The sequence below is a fragment of the Myodes glareolus genome, chromosome 9, assembly GCF_982192425.1.
Source record: "Myodes glareolus chromosome 9, mMyoGla1.1, whole genome shotgun sequence".
NCBI lineage: Eukaryota > Metazoa > Chordata > Mammalia > Rodentia > Cricetidae > Myodes > Myodes glareolus.
The window spans coordinates 6,738,547-6,751,536 of NC_142034.1; the positions used below are offsets into that span (position 1 = coordinate 6,738,547).

Consider the following 12,990-nt stretch of genomic DNA (forward strand, 5'->3'; position numbering starts at 1 on the left):
AGGAGCCACCTTGGAGATAGCGTCAGTTTTTCCAGCCTCCAGTGGTACCCAACTCAGGTGTCTCAACAGCTGCTCCTGGTGTCTTAGAAAACCAAGAAGCTCAGTCTCCCCGCAAGGCCCCAGAGGTTCTGCCAGACCCACCCAGGAGAGCAAAGGGCCACAGGCTGATTCCAAATCTTCCAGTGCCCTGCACGGCCTTTTTTCCCAGGGCAGGCAGGGGCGGGGAGAAGGAGGGCAGGAAGGGCACCTTCCCTTCAAGTGTCTTGAGGATACTGGAGCGGCATAGGAATGCTCACTCCCCTGCCCGCCCCCCACAGGGTAGAGTGGATAGGGGACGCCTGGCGGAAACAGATCGCGGGTTCTACACTCAGAAGACAGACTCTGAGCCACAGACACACAGATGCACGTGCGTGCACACATTCACACACAGGGAGAGAGAGAGTGGCTTTTCCCAGGGGAAGGAGGATGTCAGACTAGGAAAGGTCAGGGCCCTCTCCCCACTGACACCTGTCCTCATGATAAAATTTAGAACTTCAGCTTCAGTGACCAAAAGCCTACATGGGGTTAACTGGTGCTTTTCTATTTCCTTTTTCTTTTTGCTTTTAAATCCATCTAGGAAAGTTAACAGATTCTGGTGGGGGATACCTGCTAGGTACTAGGTCATCTGATCTCGTGTTTACATGTTCTCTAGGAAACTCAGGCCCAGTGTGGTTAAGTGACAGACCTAAGGCTATTCAGCAAGAGCTGAAAGACAGGATTCACAGCCATCTGATGCTGGGGAATGAGGTTACTGTGTGTTTTTTGAAAAAGGGTCTTAGGGCTGGGGCTGGAGAGATGGCTCAGCAGTTAACATTTTCCAGAGGACTCAATTCCATTCCCAGCGCCCACGCCGGTGGCTCTGATGTTGTCTGGTATCGTCTATATGTGGCAAACACTCACGCAGACACTCACACACACATACATAAATTAAAAGTAAAATCACGCCGGGTGGCAGTGGCACACGCCTTTAATCCCTTTAATCCTGGCACTTGAGAGGCAGAACTCATCTCTGTGAGTTCAAGGCCAGCCCCTCTACAGAGACTTCCTGGATAGCCAAGGTTGTACTGCAAAATTCTGTTCCAAAAAAATCAATCAATCAATAAATAAATAGAATCAAGAGAAAGCAGGCAGTGGTGTAACATGCCTTTAATCCCAGTACTCGGGAGGCAGAGGCAGTTCTACAGACGGGGTTCCAGGACAGCCAGGGCTACACAGAGAAACTCTGTCTTGAAAAAACAAAAATAAAATAAAATCAAGAGGCTGGTCTTGTAGCCCCATTTGGCCTCCAGTTTGTAGCAATCTTCCTGCCTCAGTCTCAGGAGTGCTGGGATAACAGGGGTAAGCTGCCACAGCCAGCTCCTTGTCTGTTCTTCAAAGGAACAGGGAGCCTTCAAAGAACATATGAGCCTTCCTTTCTTCTTTCTTTTTGATACTGTTGTTCATTGAGTATTATTTTATGGCCAGCAAGATAGTTCAGCAGGTAAAGGCACCTGGCAACAAGCCTGATGACCCGAGTTCAATCCTTAGGACCTGCGTGGTAGGAGAGAATTCCCCTAAGTTGTCCTTTGACCTACACACACACACACACACACACACACACACACACACACACACCCCACAACATGTGCATGCCCAAACATATACACATACACACATACAAATAAAATTTAAATGTCATAAAAGACTAAATTTGTTTTGCTTGTTTTGTTTTTCAAGACAGTTTCTCTGTGTAGACCTGGCTGTTCTAGAACTTTTTCTGTAGACCAGGCTGGCCTCGAACTCAGAGATTCACCTGCCACAGCCTCCAAAGTGCTAGGATTAAAGGCGTATGAGACCATGCCTGGCTTGAGACTAAATCTTTTGATATAATTAAATTCTCCCAGTCTATATCTAAAGAGGAACCGTCACTGCCTCAAGGAAGAGTAGAGATGTAGAATGCCCCTAGGACCTGGAAATGCTCTCCAGGGACTGGTCCAAGCTGATCAGGGAACAGAAAGTTTGCTTTGAGTCCTGTCAAATGTTCTGCCTGCAGATAACTTAAAACTACCGAACTCAGCGGGGTGTGTGTGTGTGTGTGTGTCTGTGTGTGCATGCCTTTAATTCCAGCACTGGGGAGGCAGAGGCAAGCGGATCTCTGTGAGTTCAAGGCCAGCCTGTTCCACCGAGCGAGTGCCGGCTACACAGAGAAACCCTGTCTCGAAAAACCAAAAAACAAGCAAGCAAGCAAGCACGCAAACAAACAAACAAACAAGCTAACAAACCTACCGGTCTCCTATAGTAGAAACATCTCTTCCTCCATCCTCCCGCCTCTCTGTGCACTAGCTTACATGGACCCAAGGAATTTTCTCCTAGACTCACTCTAACTTTGCTTTCTCTTAGGCAGGCCACAGTTTTTCGGCCATGCAGCGCAGCTCGGTTCTTCCCACAAACATTTCCTTGTTACCCTGACACACCCATTCTCTCCCGGGTCAGAACGGCCTCAGTCTCTAGAGCCTGCACTGACCTACGTAAGGGTACCCAAGGGAAGGGACGCGGTATCTAAACCCCGCCCTCCTTACCGGAAGCTCACCTGTTTCAGGTGAAAACCCTTAAGAGCTACAGCGGTTACCCCAGTTACGGCCACGTCCCACAGCTAAGGCCCAGTGTGTCCACCAACTGTCCAAACAGGGTGAAAGTACAGCACACTTTCTTTGACAAGAATTTTCCACTCCTTGCCAAGTCCCTCAGTGCAACCCCCAGCCATCAGCGTGTAAAACAGTCTGGGTCTCCATACCGTCGCCTAAAGGTGTCCAAAGCCGCCCCGAGCGTAGAAGTGGCCCCCTTTCTACGAGATAACCAGGTCCCACCCGCGGACTTCCTGCGTCGGAGGATTAGGAGGCACAAAGGGCGGGCAGGGAGAGAGCCCAGATGGCAGAGGTAAGGGCTAAGCCGCCAAGGTAACACTCTCCAGACGCCGCTGGCGGACGCCGGGTCACGGGAAGCCGTGTCGCACGGCTCTGCGTCCAGGCGCCTCGCACAAGGGTCCGGGACTGGGTCTCCTCCGCTCTCCGTGTCCCCTTGCACCCAGCCACAGGCCAGACACCTGTTCCCTGCTCCCGAAAGCCAACACGATTGTGCAAACCCGAGTCCCAAGTTTGGTAATCCGTGTGGCGAAACAGGAAAAGACAAGTTCTCAGAGCCACTTTCTACAGGTGTCTTTCTCCGGGACGAGCCAAACGTCGGAGATCTGGGCGAGCAAGGAAGGCAGACCAGGGCGCTGCCTTCTCCGACCCGCCCGGGGAAGCCCAGGGGACTCGGATCCCCTCGCGCCGCGCCGCGCCGCCCCGAATGGCCCGCGCCCTCGAAGACCGTGTAAAGCCAGGTAGACTCACCTGCAATCGCGGGCCGGACCCTGCCCGAGGCCTCGGCGTTCCTCGGCGCCCGTCACCCGCCGCTCCGGTTCCCCGTGCCGGCCCACCCGCAGCAGGGCGGCTGTCTCCTTCCTGCTCACCTCCGGCGCTGCGAGCGGGTGGGGGGTGGGGGGCGGAGTCGCTGCGATTTACATACAGGGCAAGCCTGCCGAGCTCGCGCCCCGCCCCTGAACCTGCCCCCTAGGCGGAGCCAATGGGGCGGGGGCGCAGCCTGCGAGCCCTCGAGGGCGGGGGCCGAGCTCTGGCCAATCGGGGCCCCAGGAGCGCGGGGCGGGGCAGCAGCGTGGAGACGCACCTAGTGCGGCCAGCCCGACCCCGCCCTCACCTGCGCGCACCTGGTCACAGGACTGCTCCCTGTTGCCAGTGTCTCACCACCTCCCGGAACAGGAAATAGTCCCTAGGTGCCTTCTAGGATGGATGCCAGGTATCAGGATATTTACTCTCGCAGCTGTTGAGAGAGGGACATAGCAAGGCGGGCTCCTCAAAAGAGCGCTCCTTTCAACTAGAATGACCCGCAGGTGCCGGCTTCAGACCCAAGAGTAGGACTGTGTGGGATCAAAGGCGTAATGGCGAGATGCCTAACCACTGCTGGGAGACCCCCCCACTCCTGTCTTCAGGGGTCCAAAGGGCTAGCCACTGCAGCCAGGCTAGTTTTTCAGCTCAAGCTTGGAGTTACATGTCGGGGAAAGAACCATGGGGTGGTCCCTCTGAGTGGCTGGGGTCCAACCCAACCCAACAGGGACCTCTCAGTCACCACCCAGCTGCATTCAACAATTCAATTAGGGCCAACAGGACTGGCTCTTCAGGTGTCCTTCAGACCTCAGTGTTCAAAGTCTGACAGACTAGTCAGTGTGGACAAATGAGGAATGAAGGGAAGGGGTAGTTCAGTAAGTATATCAACCACAGCAGAGAATATTTCTTTTAATGGCTTTGGCTTTATGGCACGAAGCAGGCACCCCCCTGTTTTAAAGGCACAGAGTCCTCTCTTCTGCCCCATCTCCTGGGCCTCTGAAATCAAGTCCTGAGTTCCAAGGGGGTCACTGCCAGGCAAGAGGGCATGGGGCAAGGCTTCACTCCCCTACAAACAGCAGATACCCAGGCCTGTAGACCACACTGGCCCAGACAGTTCCAGGTGAGCCCTGTACAGGAGTCAGCCGACATGGTCCCTGAGAGCATCCAAGTCCCCCAGCTCCCATTCCCAGAGCTGCATGGTCAGTGCTCCAGATCCCTGGGCAGTGTGAAGTCTCTGAAGCTATAGAAGGAGATGTCACCGTGATCCACCAGGGCAAAGATCAGGGGGACATCCCCACTCTGGTAGGTCAACCGCTTGAGGCTGCAGAGGTCTGGGACAGGTTCGTCAAATCTGTAGGAATAAAGATTAAACTGAGGCCTAGTCATAGTCCACCCAGGGCCCCCAGGTCCCCCTGAGACTTCCAGAGCAGGAAGGCTCTAAGACAAAAGCTAGGAATATAAGAATACTGGCCCCGGGCTCTGCCGTCTACAAACTCCATGGCTTTGATGAGCTTTCAGGAGCCCCAGAGTAGAGGGACAGCAGGACAGAGTGGGTTCTCACCACTCTTAACCAGTAAATCCCTTCACATCAATTCCTTCCTGCTGAGTGAGCCCAGGACTAAAGTGGAAGAGAAGAGAGTTTACTGCAAAATGCCTGTAACAAGGAGCCAAGGATTCAAAAGCTCGGGTTCCTATGGTACTGACCGGCCATATGGCCTTAAGATAGATGGCACTTAACCCTTCTGGACCTCAGATTCTTCTCAGGGACTGGCAAGCTGGTGGCAGGGATCAAGCAATGGGCTGGCAGCAGCCAGGATACTGCTCAATCATCTCGTACCCACTAATGCACATTCGGACATAGGGTTTGCCAGGGTTGTTTTTTCGGAACGTAGCCACAGCGTCAGCCTGGTAAACATCGAAGCTGATCTCCAAGCCTTTCGACTTCTCCAGCAGCCTGAGGACCAGGAAAGAAACATTACAAGGACTTCTTCTCCCACCTCCCTCCACACCAAACCCTCTCCTACTACCACGTCTGCACAGCAGCTTCATCATGGGATATACCCAGCATCGTGTCATTCTTCCCTTTCCCTAGACGCACACGAGGGTAGCTGTCATTGGAAGCTAAGTATGTGGGCAGGTGTCCCTGGGGTGATCCTCTGACTCACACCCAACTCCAGGAATCAAATCCCAGCTGTCGCTCCACCTGGCAGCCAGTGTCATGGAGACAGCGAGCGCAGCTGAGACTCACCGGTAACCTCCATCAGCAAGGTGTGTTGTCTGCAGCACAGAGACATGTTCAAGGACTGCGGCTACAAGGGCAACAGGAAAAAAAGATGTGGAGAAGGGGAGTCAACTTTCTGCACACTCCTGTGGTGCTACCAAATCTGCTAACCAGGTTAGGACCACCAGATTTACCAGAATGTATTTAGTAAGATATGTTCCACACAGTAGCAGTATTTAGAACACACTTATCTGGTAACCCTGCTCTCCTCACCCACCAATCTACCATGTTCCCATGATGCCTTTACGTCGTTCTGAACCTGTTACTACACTTAGCTCAGACCGCAGACTTAGTTCCTTGTGTTTAAAACCAAGAACAGACAGTGAACTTTCCTCTTATTTGGCTAAAACCTCTGTGGCGTACCATGTTCTGGCTAACAGGCTGTAAAGTGAGGGACCCGAAACTGGTTGCTGGCAAAACCATCCAACATTCTTGGGTATGGATCTTAAGGATGCGGGTACACCCCACAAGTGTCCCTGGGCAATCTGGGCTCTGCTGGGGCCGTGGTCCCCACCTACAGAGGAGCCTGTGTGGGGCTCATGCCACTGCAGCCTTCTCCTCTCATACCTTAGGCATCAGCCAGCCCTGGTCAAAATAGCCCTTTTCAAGTCTCATGATCCTTCTGCTCCCAGTGGCCTATGGGTATAGCAGAGTGAGGGGATACCTGGGGAATCTGCTTTATCAGGGTTGAGCAAGGGAGTAACAGACTGGCCCCATAGGTGTGGAGGGCGGGGCTGGCTCTTCTGCAGCTGTCGCCTCTGCAGCAGCTCCTTGTACTCCCGCCAGCTGGAGCAGCCCTGCACCTCAGGATCTGCGTTCACATCCTCCCGGAACTGCTGCACCTCTGCTTGCTGGTCCCGGTCTCTCCGGGAAAGCTTCTCCTTCCGCTGGTTCAGCTTTTGGCACCAGGACTCAGCATCTGTCCCTCGCCCAATGACATTGGCAGGGAGCAGTTCTGGGGCTGGGGCAGGCAAGAGGGTGTGGCGGCTATCTGAAGCCATGTTGGGGAAGGAGATCTGCTCAAAGTTCCAGCGTGGTTTAGGAGCCCCCTTGGCTCCATTCTTGATTTTATCATTCTCCTGGCCACACTCCATATCCTCCCTGGCCAGAGCAGGGCAAGGCTCTGAAGACCCCAGAGCCTGAAAGGAGAGTCCTGAGCCCTTCCTGGGGCTTGACTCCTGGGGCTTCTCTGAGTACTGGCTACTCTGGTCACAGGCAGGTGGGCTGGAGGCTGCCCCGCTCATGGGTGGCAGGGAGTTCTGCAGAGCCTTAGCCTTCTTACTAACAGACCTTAGAGACACGGGAGGAAAAGCAGCGTATTCCCCTTGTTACTGTCACCAGGAGAGGTGTGTTCCACTGGAAATGAGGTGGACCCCTGCTGTCTCCCAAAGCGTGTATGAGAGCATCACAGGCCCCTTCTTAAGCCCGGAGGTCATGATATCCCCTGGGGGTGGCAACAGCGGGGGGCATTACCGACAGCTGGAGCTCCTCTTCCTCTTGCCAGTCCCGTCCTCCAGACACTGGGCATAGCCATCCAAGTTAAGCTGCCTCTCATAAGGGGACACGACAGAGCTGTGGGGCGAGAAAAGCAAGCAGGCAACAGATCCGCCTTCTCAGACTGGTGCTGCCAGCAAGATTTGGGAGGGAGTGGCCAAGAGGATGAGCCAGAGGCCAGAGGCAGATCCATACCCAAAGGAAGGGTACCTGGGAACAGCCATAGGGGCCTAGTCACCCACCTTTGTCCAGGTTAATACCTGTGTAGCCCCGGCTGTTCTGGAACGTGCCATCATGTACACTTTTATTTCTTGCACATATATACTACTGTTTCTCTGCATGTTTCTGTTTTGTTTCCTGACAAAACTGACATTTGTACTAACACACTACTTTAAATCTTTTTTCTTCCCCATTCAGTTACACATTGTGGGCTCAGACCCTCTTCACTTAGCACTATAGCATTCTTCCTGCTATGAGAAGGGGAGAGGGTATGTGACAGAGAGACAGAGAGACAGACAGACAGAGAGAGAGAGGTGTAGAGAGGTGCACCCAATAGCAGAGCGCCCCTTGGGAGCTGTCTATCTTGTTTTTTTGAGGTGGGGGTTTCTAGTTGGCTTACAGCTCACTGATTAAGCCAGGCTGGCTACTGAGCCCCAGGGATCTGCCAGTCTCTGCCTCCCCATTGCTGGGAATATAAGGATAAACAGAGAGCCTTGGGTTCTGAGGAACTGAGCTCAGGTCCTTGTACTTGCAGTGAATCCCCTCCCACCACAGTGTATTTTTATAGTTCCCAATGCTGCACAGTTCAGGTGTAGCACAGTGGATAGCCATGAGTGTCTATTAACATTAAATCCAAGCCAATTAAAATTACAAAATGAGACCTCAAATCCTGTCATTACCGCAGAGGGCATCTTTGTACTTCATAAGTCTTAGGTGACGACCGCTTTAAAAGAACAGCCAATTTGTGTGGGTAGGTCTCCGCAGCTAGGCCCAAGCTTCTCAAGTACTGATTCTACAAAGTGATGGCGTTTTGCGACTGTTCTTTACTACATAATAAGCAGGTAGCGGCTGAGATTTCGTTCTGTCTGCCTCAGCCGCAAGTTCAGGCCCTGGCATCAGAAGGTGCTCAATAACACTGCTGAGTGAGGGAACAACCCTCAGGAGGAAGTTCTGCACACAGCCATGCCTGTCTCCCTAGAACACATCTCACTTTGGGGAACTGCTTTAGAGTTTTGGGGACAGACTGTGTAACTGCAGAGGCAACACCAGTTTCTACTGTGAGTCTGAAAGTGGCTGTGGCATTCAGCAAAGCTGGACCACTAGGTAATAAAGGAAGATCTAACCCAGTCTAAGAATGTGAACTGCACCTCAACTATAAATCCCTCACCAGCCCCTTGCTCATGAACGTGCTCCACAAACCGGCCTGCACACCTACATGCCAGGCGCTGGCTACTGCAGTTCTGCGCTCACAGTGAGCTGCAGGTACCTGGTCATTACCTGAGCAGAGCCCACTTTGACAGCCCAGGAGAAAGTGCAGGGATGGAATTCACCCCCAAATGCTTCTCTGTTGAACATGTCTAGCTCAGACCCAAGAAGCTGCACTGAAGCCAAAGGTCCCAGGTAAGTGGAGGCCACTATTCACACACTATTCAGGTCCCAGGGCCACAGTGGATGAGTCAAAGGACTTACCTCGGCTGGAACCGGCGAACCACGTAGCCTAGTCTCTTCAGGTGGCTGAAGACCTCAAGAGAAGAAAAAAGGAAATCTTAGATGCTTTTTGTTTGCATGTTTGTTTGCAAGGCTCTTGCTATATGGTCCTAGCTATCCTGGAACGCAGACCAGGCTGGCCTCACACTACTCAAAAGTAATATTCCTCTAAACCTCTACGTGCTAGAATTTTGACAGGTACTACCATGCCTGGCTTAGATGTCCACTCTTTTTTTTTTCCTTTTTTTCTTTTCTTTTTTTTTTTTTTGAGAGGTTTCTCTATATAACCCTGGCTGTCCTGGAATTTGCTTTGTAGACCAGGCTGGTTTTGAACTCAGAGATCCACCTGCCTCTGCCTCTCCAGTGCTGGGATCAAAGGCGTGTGCCCCCATGCCTGACTTGGATGTCCATTCTTTACAGTAACATAGGAGTTTCTCTAAACACACGTCATTTCCTATATCTCCCGAAACTTCCTCTCCTATAGAGCTCTAGACTCCAACCTTGGGACTGCTTGGAACACATTCCATTATAAATATTATTCGCACCAGGCCTATTGGTTCAAGCTTGTAATTCCAGCTACTAGAGAGGCTGAAGTAGGAGGATCACAAAATCATGGTCAGTCTGGGGTACAGAGTGATTTCAAGGTCAGCCTGTGCAATTTCCAAAGTCCCTGACTCAGAAAATAAAGAGGGCGGTGCCACAGCTCAATGCGGGAGTTTGCTAGCACACATGGGCTGCTGGATTCTTCCCCAGCAGCACTAAAAGTAAACTAGCAAACACCATGTTCCAAGAAGGTTTCACTTTTTGAATTCTGTCTCTCATTCTGGGTACAAGTGACATCTAATAATTTACTGACAATACAAATCTCAAAAGAAAAACAAAACAAACAGGGCTGGGCCTCCTGGGAAAGACCTACATCATAGAATATGTTGACATTAAAGTCTAGGCAAAACAGTGGTAGACAGTGGTAGACATCACCCACCTATCCAATCCTCCACAGACGTGATGGGGATAGTCTCTGCTAAGTAGCCACACGTTATTGATTGTGTCCTGTCTCCACAGCAGAGGAACAAACCCAGAAGTGTCCCCATCTCACTCAATCTCCTCCCAGCATTCAACACAACTGATTGTTTTCTCCTTTAAAAGGAGCGTGGGGTATAGTGGCCTTTAACCTTAGCACTTGAGAGCAGAGTCAGGCAGATCTCTTGAGTTCAAGGCCAGCCTGGTCAACATAGTGAGTTCCAGGACAGACAAATTTGCACAGTAAGATCCTGTTTCAAAACAGAACACTGAGAAGAAGAAAAAGGGAGGAATGGAAGATTGTACTAGAGGCTTCGGCGTAGTTTCCTCTTTTCCTCATGATCACGGATGGGTCCCATCTCTCCACTAACCTTCCCACATGTGTGAGCTCCAGGGGACAGTGACAGTCCCCTGCTGGTTGCACACCCTCAGAGACAATGGCTCACACTATCCACAGCATGCAAACATCCAAGGTTATATTTCTAGCTTTGCCCTCATCCTACATTCTAGGTTTTATCTACTGTGTGCCTAAAATCCTACTGTATGTCCACAAAGTACCTCACCGTTACTTTGTATCAAACAGAACACTTAAGTGGTCCCGGTCTCCCATATAAACACCCACCTCAGTCTTCCCAGCTAGATGACACCATGGTGGTCATAAGCCTTGAGTCTCTCAGTCATCCAACCTTTCTTCCAAATCACTCCTGACATACCTTTTCCTGCTCACTGCCCCCTAGCCCAGCCTACACCTTCTCTCACCTGAAAGGAGAATCCAGTACAGATCTTTTTCCTTGTCTAATTTGATCTTCCACCTAGCACTAATTCTCTATTTGGTTCTTGTTTATTTAGAAGTTCTGTTTAAGGCTGGGTTTCATTATGCAGCCGAAGCTCATCTTAAACTTGAGATTGTCCTGCCTCAGCTTCCAGAGTGCTGGAATTAAATGTGTGGTTAACCATGAGAAGCACTAAGTACTTTTTGTTTTGAGACAGCTGGCCTGAAATTCACGAAGATCCTCCTGCTTCTGCCTCCTGAGCACTGGGATTAAAGTGTGCACCATGGTGCCCCCATGCCTGGCTACTTAGTAACTTTTTATTATCCGACTGCCTCCTCTGACTATAAGCCTGACCCACACAGACTCCTAACTCTCCTATAGCCGTGACACTGTGCTTGCAACCTCAGAGGTACTTGTCACCTTCCATTGACTTGACAAACGGGAGGCTCCTTGCGAGGTAACTGATACCTGATATTGTAGGAAATTCAAGGTGTCCTCAGTCAGCAGCAGCTGGTAGGCCTCTTGGATGGACAGTGGTAGATCTTGGTAGAAGAGCTGAATAGAGCCCTGGAAGCAGAACAAGTGCTTAGCTGTGTGTAACCTTCCTTCAGCGCCCAAGCCAAATGGGGTCAACTTCTTGGCTCTGACCCTCTCCCCCCACACCCCAGCATCACTGCATGACCGTGACCAGCTAGGAGAGATGATTAGCATCATCCCTGCTGCCTGTGTGGCATTCTCTTCTGTTCTCCAAGTCCGCCTTTAAGTTCCACAAAAAGGTAATTCTGAATTCTTCCTGGTCCTTCCCATTCCTTACTCTGAACCCTTTCCCACAGCACCAGGAGCCCACTCACACACTCCAGCAGATACAAGGCCTCTTCGGGGTGAAGCCGCTGCCGCCCTTGCTCTGAGTAGCCCATGGTCTGCCAGAATTTCCCCTGTGGGGCATCAGCGCAAGTGTCACCAAACAGCTAAGGAGACAGTGGAAGGGGATCCACCCCCTAGCCGCGGAGATGCTCGGGCCGCTCACCGCAGGTGACTTCAACTCCACGAAACCCTCTTCGGGTCTCCACTCTGCGGCCACCAAGCTGCCCCTGGCGAGGAGTGGATTGGGAGCGTCTCGGTCTACACGGGCAGTCCCCGGCCCCCGCCCACCCGGCCCCGGTCCCGGCCCCTCTCACAAGCGTTCCACGCGCTCCTCCGCCAGCAGCTGCCACAGCTCCTGGCGACATAGGCGCAGCCGCTCGGCCTGGGCCTCCGAGCCGTCCGGGAGGAAGTCCTTGGGGCCATGCGACCGCTGGGGCAGCTTCTGGGACCGCGAGCGAGCCGCCCGGAGCTCCGCGGCGCTGGGGCGAGCCGGGGACAAACGGTCAGCACCACGGTTACCCCGCGCGGCCCGGGCACCACGCCAACCCCCCCACACGCCATCCCCGCGCCGGAGAGCACCTGAGCACACGCCCCGCGGGAACCTCCACGGTCGCGAGTTCGGAGTCCGGCTCCATCGGGCCGCCGGCTGCGGCTGCGCGCGCACCGCTCAAACCCCGCCCTCCCGGGGACGTGACGTCCGCGCGGTCCTAGCGCCCGGCTCTCCGCTTCCGAGCGCACGCCCGCCCTCTGGCTTCACGCCTTCCTACCTGCCCTGTGTCCCTCAGACACCTGTCTGCACACGTGTCCCTAGGTCGGCGGGGCCGAGTTTGATCTGCAGGTTTCCAGACGTGCAGAAACACACCTATTCTGTTTGCAGCGCTCCTGGGGGCACCTCGCTCTACTAAAACTTCCCCTGGCGACTGGGCATGCACGTATGTGACCTCTCTGCAGCCCTGAACTGCCTCGTGCTCTTCCACCAAGAGGAATGAGATGCGAGGTGGGGAGGAGAGCAGTGAGCCCTCGAATACCAGCTTTGCGAACCGGAGGCCACGTGGGTACATCAGGAGTGGTCCGGAGACATTCGAAGTTCCTTCGGGATGAGCCAAAAGAATCTTTCCAGAGGATCTCGGCTGCAGGGTTCAAAGGCCACGGGTGGGAGGCGCTGTCCGGCTCTCACTGGTGCTGAATCGCCACCCCAGCCTCCAAAAGCACCTTCTCAAGGCTGGGGTCCCCGCCGTGACACCGTGGGTCGTTCCTACGCTCACCACTAGGTGGCACCATTGCTCCAGTCAGCCGCCGTGGGTCAGCGACTCCGCTCGTGGACGAAGGTCGCTGCGGGCAAGCCGGGAGAAGACGGGACGAAAAAGAAGGGATCCCCGCCCCTAATGGG

The 12,990-nt window shown here is 53.1% G+C and overlaps 2 protein-coding genes across 2 annotated transcripts in view; both read right to left on the minus strand.

Moving 5' to 3' along the window:
- The window catches only part of Llgl2 (LLGL scribble cell polarity complex component 2), a 36,137-nt gene extending 32,576 nt beyond the window's left edge, over positions 1 to 3,561 (minus strand). The window contains 1 exon segment of the mRNA XM_048451991.3: positions 3,411 to 3,561. The gene's annotated coding sequence lies outside the window, so the exon portion shown is untranslated.
- A 793-nt stretch (positions 3,562 to 4,354) lies between these two features.
- On the minus strand, positions 4,355 to 12,312 carry Tsen54 (tRNA splicing endonuclease subunit 54). Its single transcript, XM_085696047.2, has 11 exons — positions 12,180 to 12,312; positions 11,915 to 12,079; positions 11,764 to 11,827; positions 11,588 to 11,671; positions 11,205 to 11,303; positions 8,926 to 8,978; positions 7,216 to 7,314; positions 6,407 to 7,032; positions 5,710 to 5,770; positions 5,299 to 5,415; positions 4,355 to 4,812 (listed from the first exon to the last, which is right to left on the minus strand). The coding sequence occupies exons 1-11, from the start codon at positions 12,233 to 12,235 to the stop codon at positions 4,662 to 4,664; spliced, it is 1,575 nt and encodes a 524-aa protein (XP_085552173.1). The 5' UTR covers positions 12,236 to 12,312; the 3' UTR covers positions 4,355 to 4,661.
- Between the last annotated feature and the right edge of the window lie 678 nt (positions 12,313 to 12,990).

Excerpts from the sequence above, each read along its gene's own strand:
- Tsen54 (XM_085696047.2), bottom strand. The coding sequence starts at position 12,235 with ATGGAGCCGGACTCCGAACTCGCGACCGTGGAGGTTCCCGCGGGGCGT. Across the intron at positions 11,828-11,914 it reads GAGGAGCGCGTGGAACGCTT|GGGCAGCTTGGTGGCCGCAG; the intron begins GTGAGAGGGGCC and ends ACTCCTCGCCAG. Across the intron at positions 11,672-11,763 it reads TGGAGTTGAAGTCACCTGCG|GGGAAATTCTGGCAGACCAT; the intron begins GTGAGCGGCCCG and ends GATGCCCCACAG.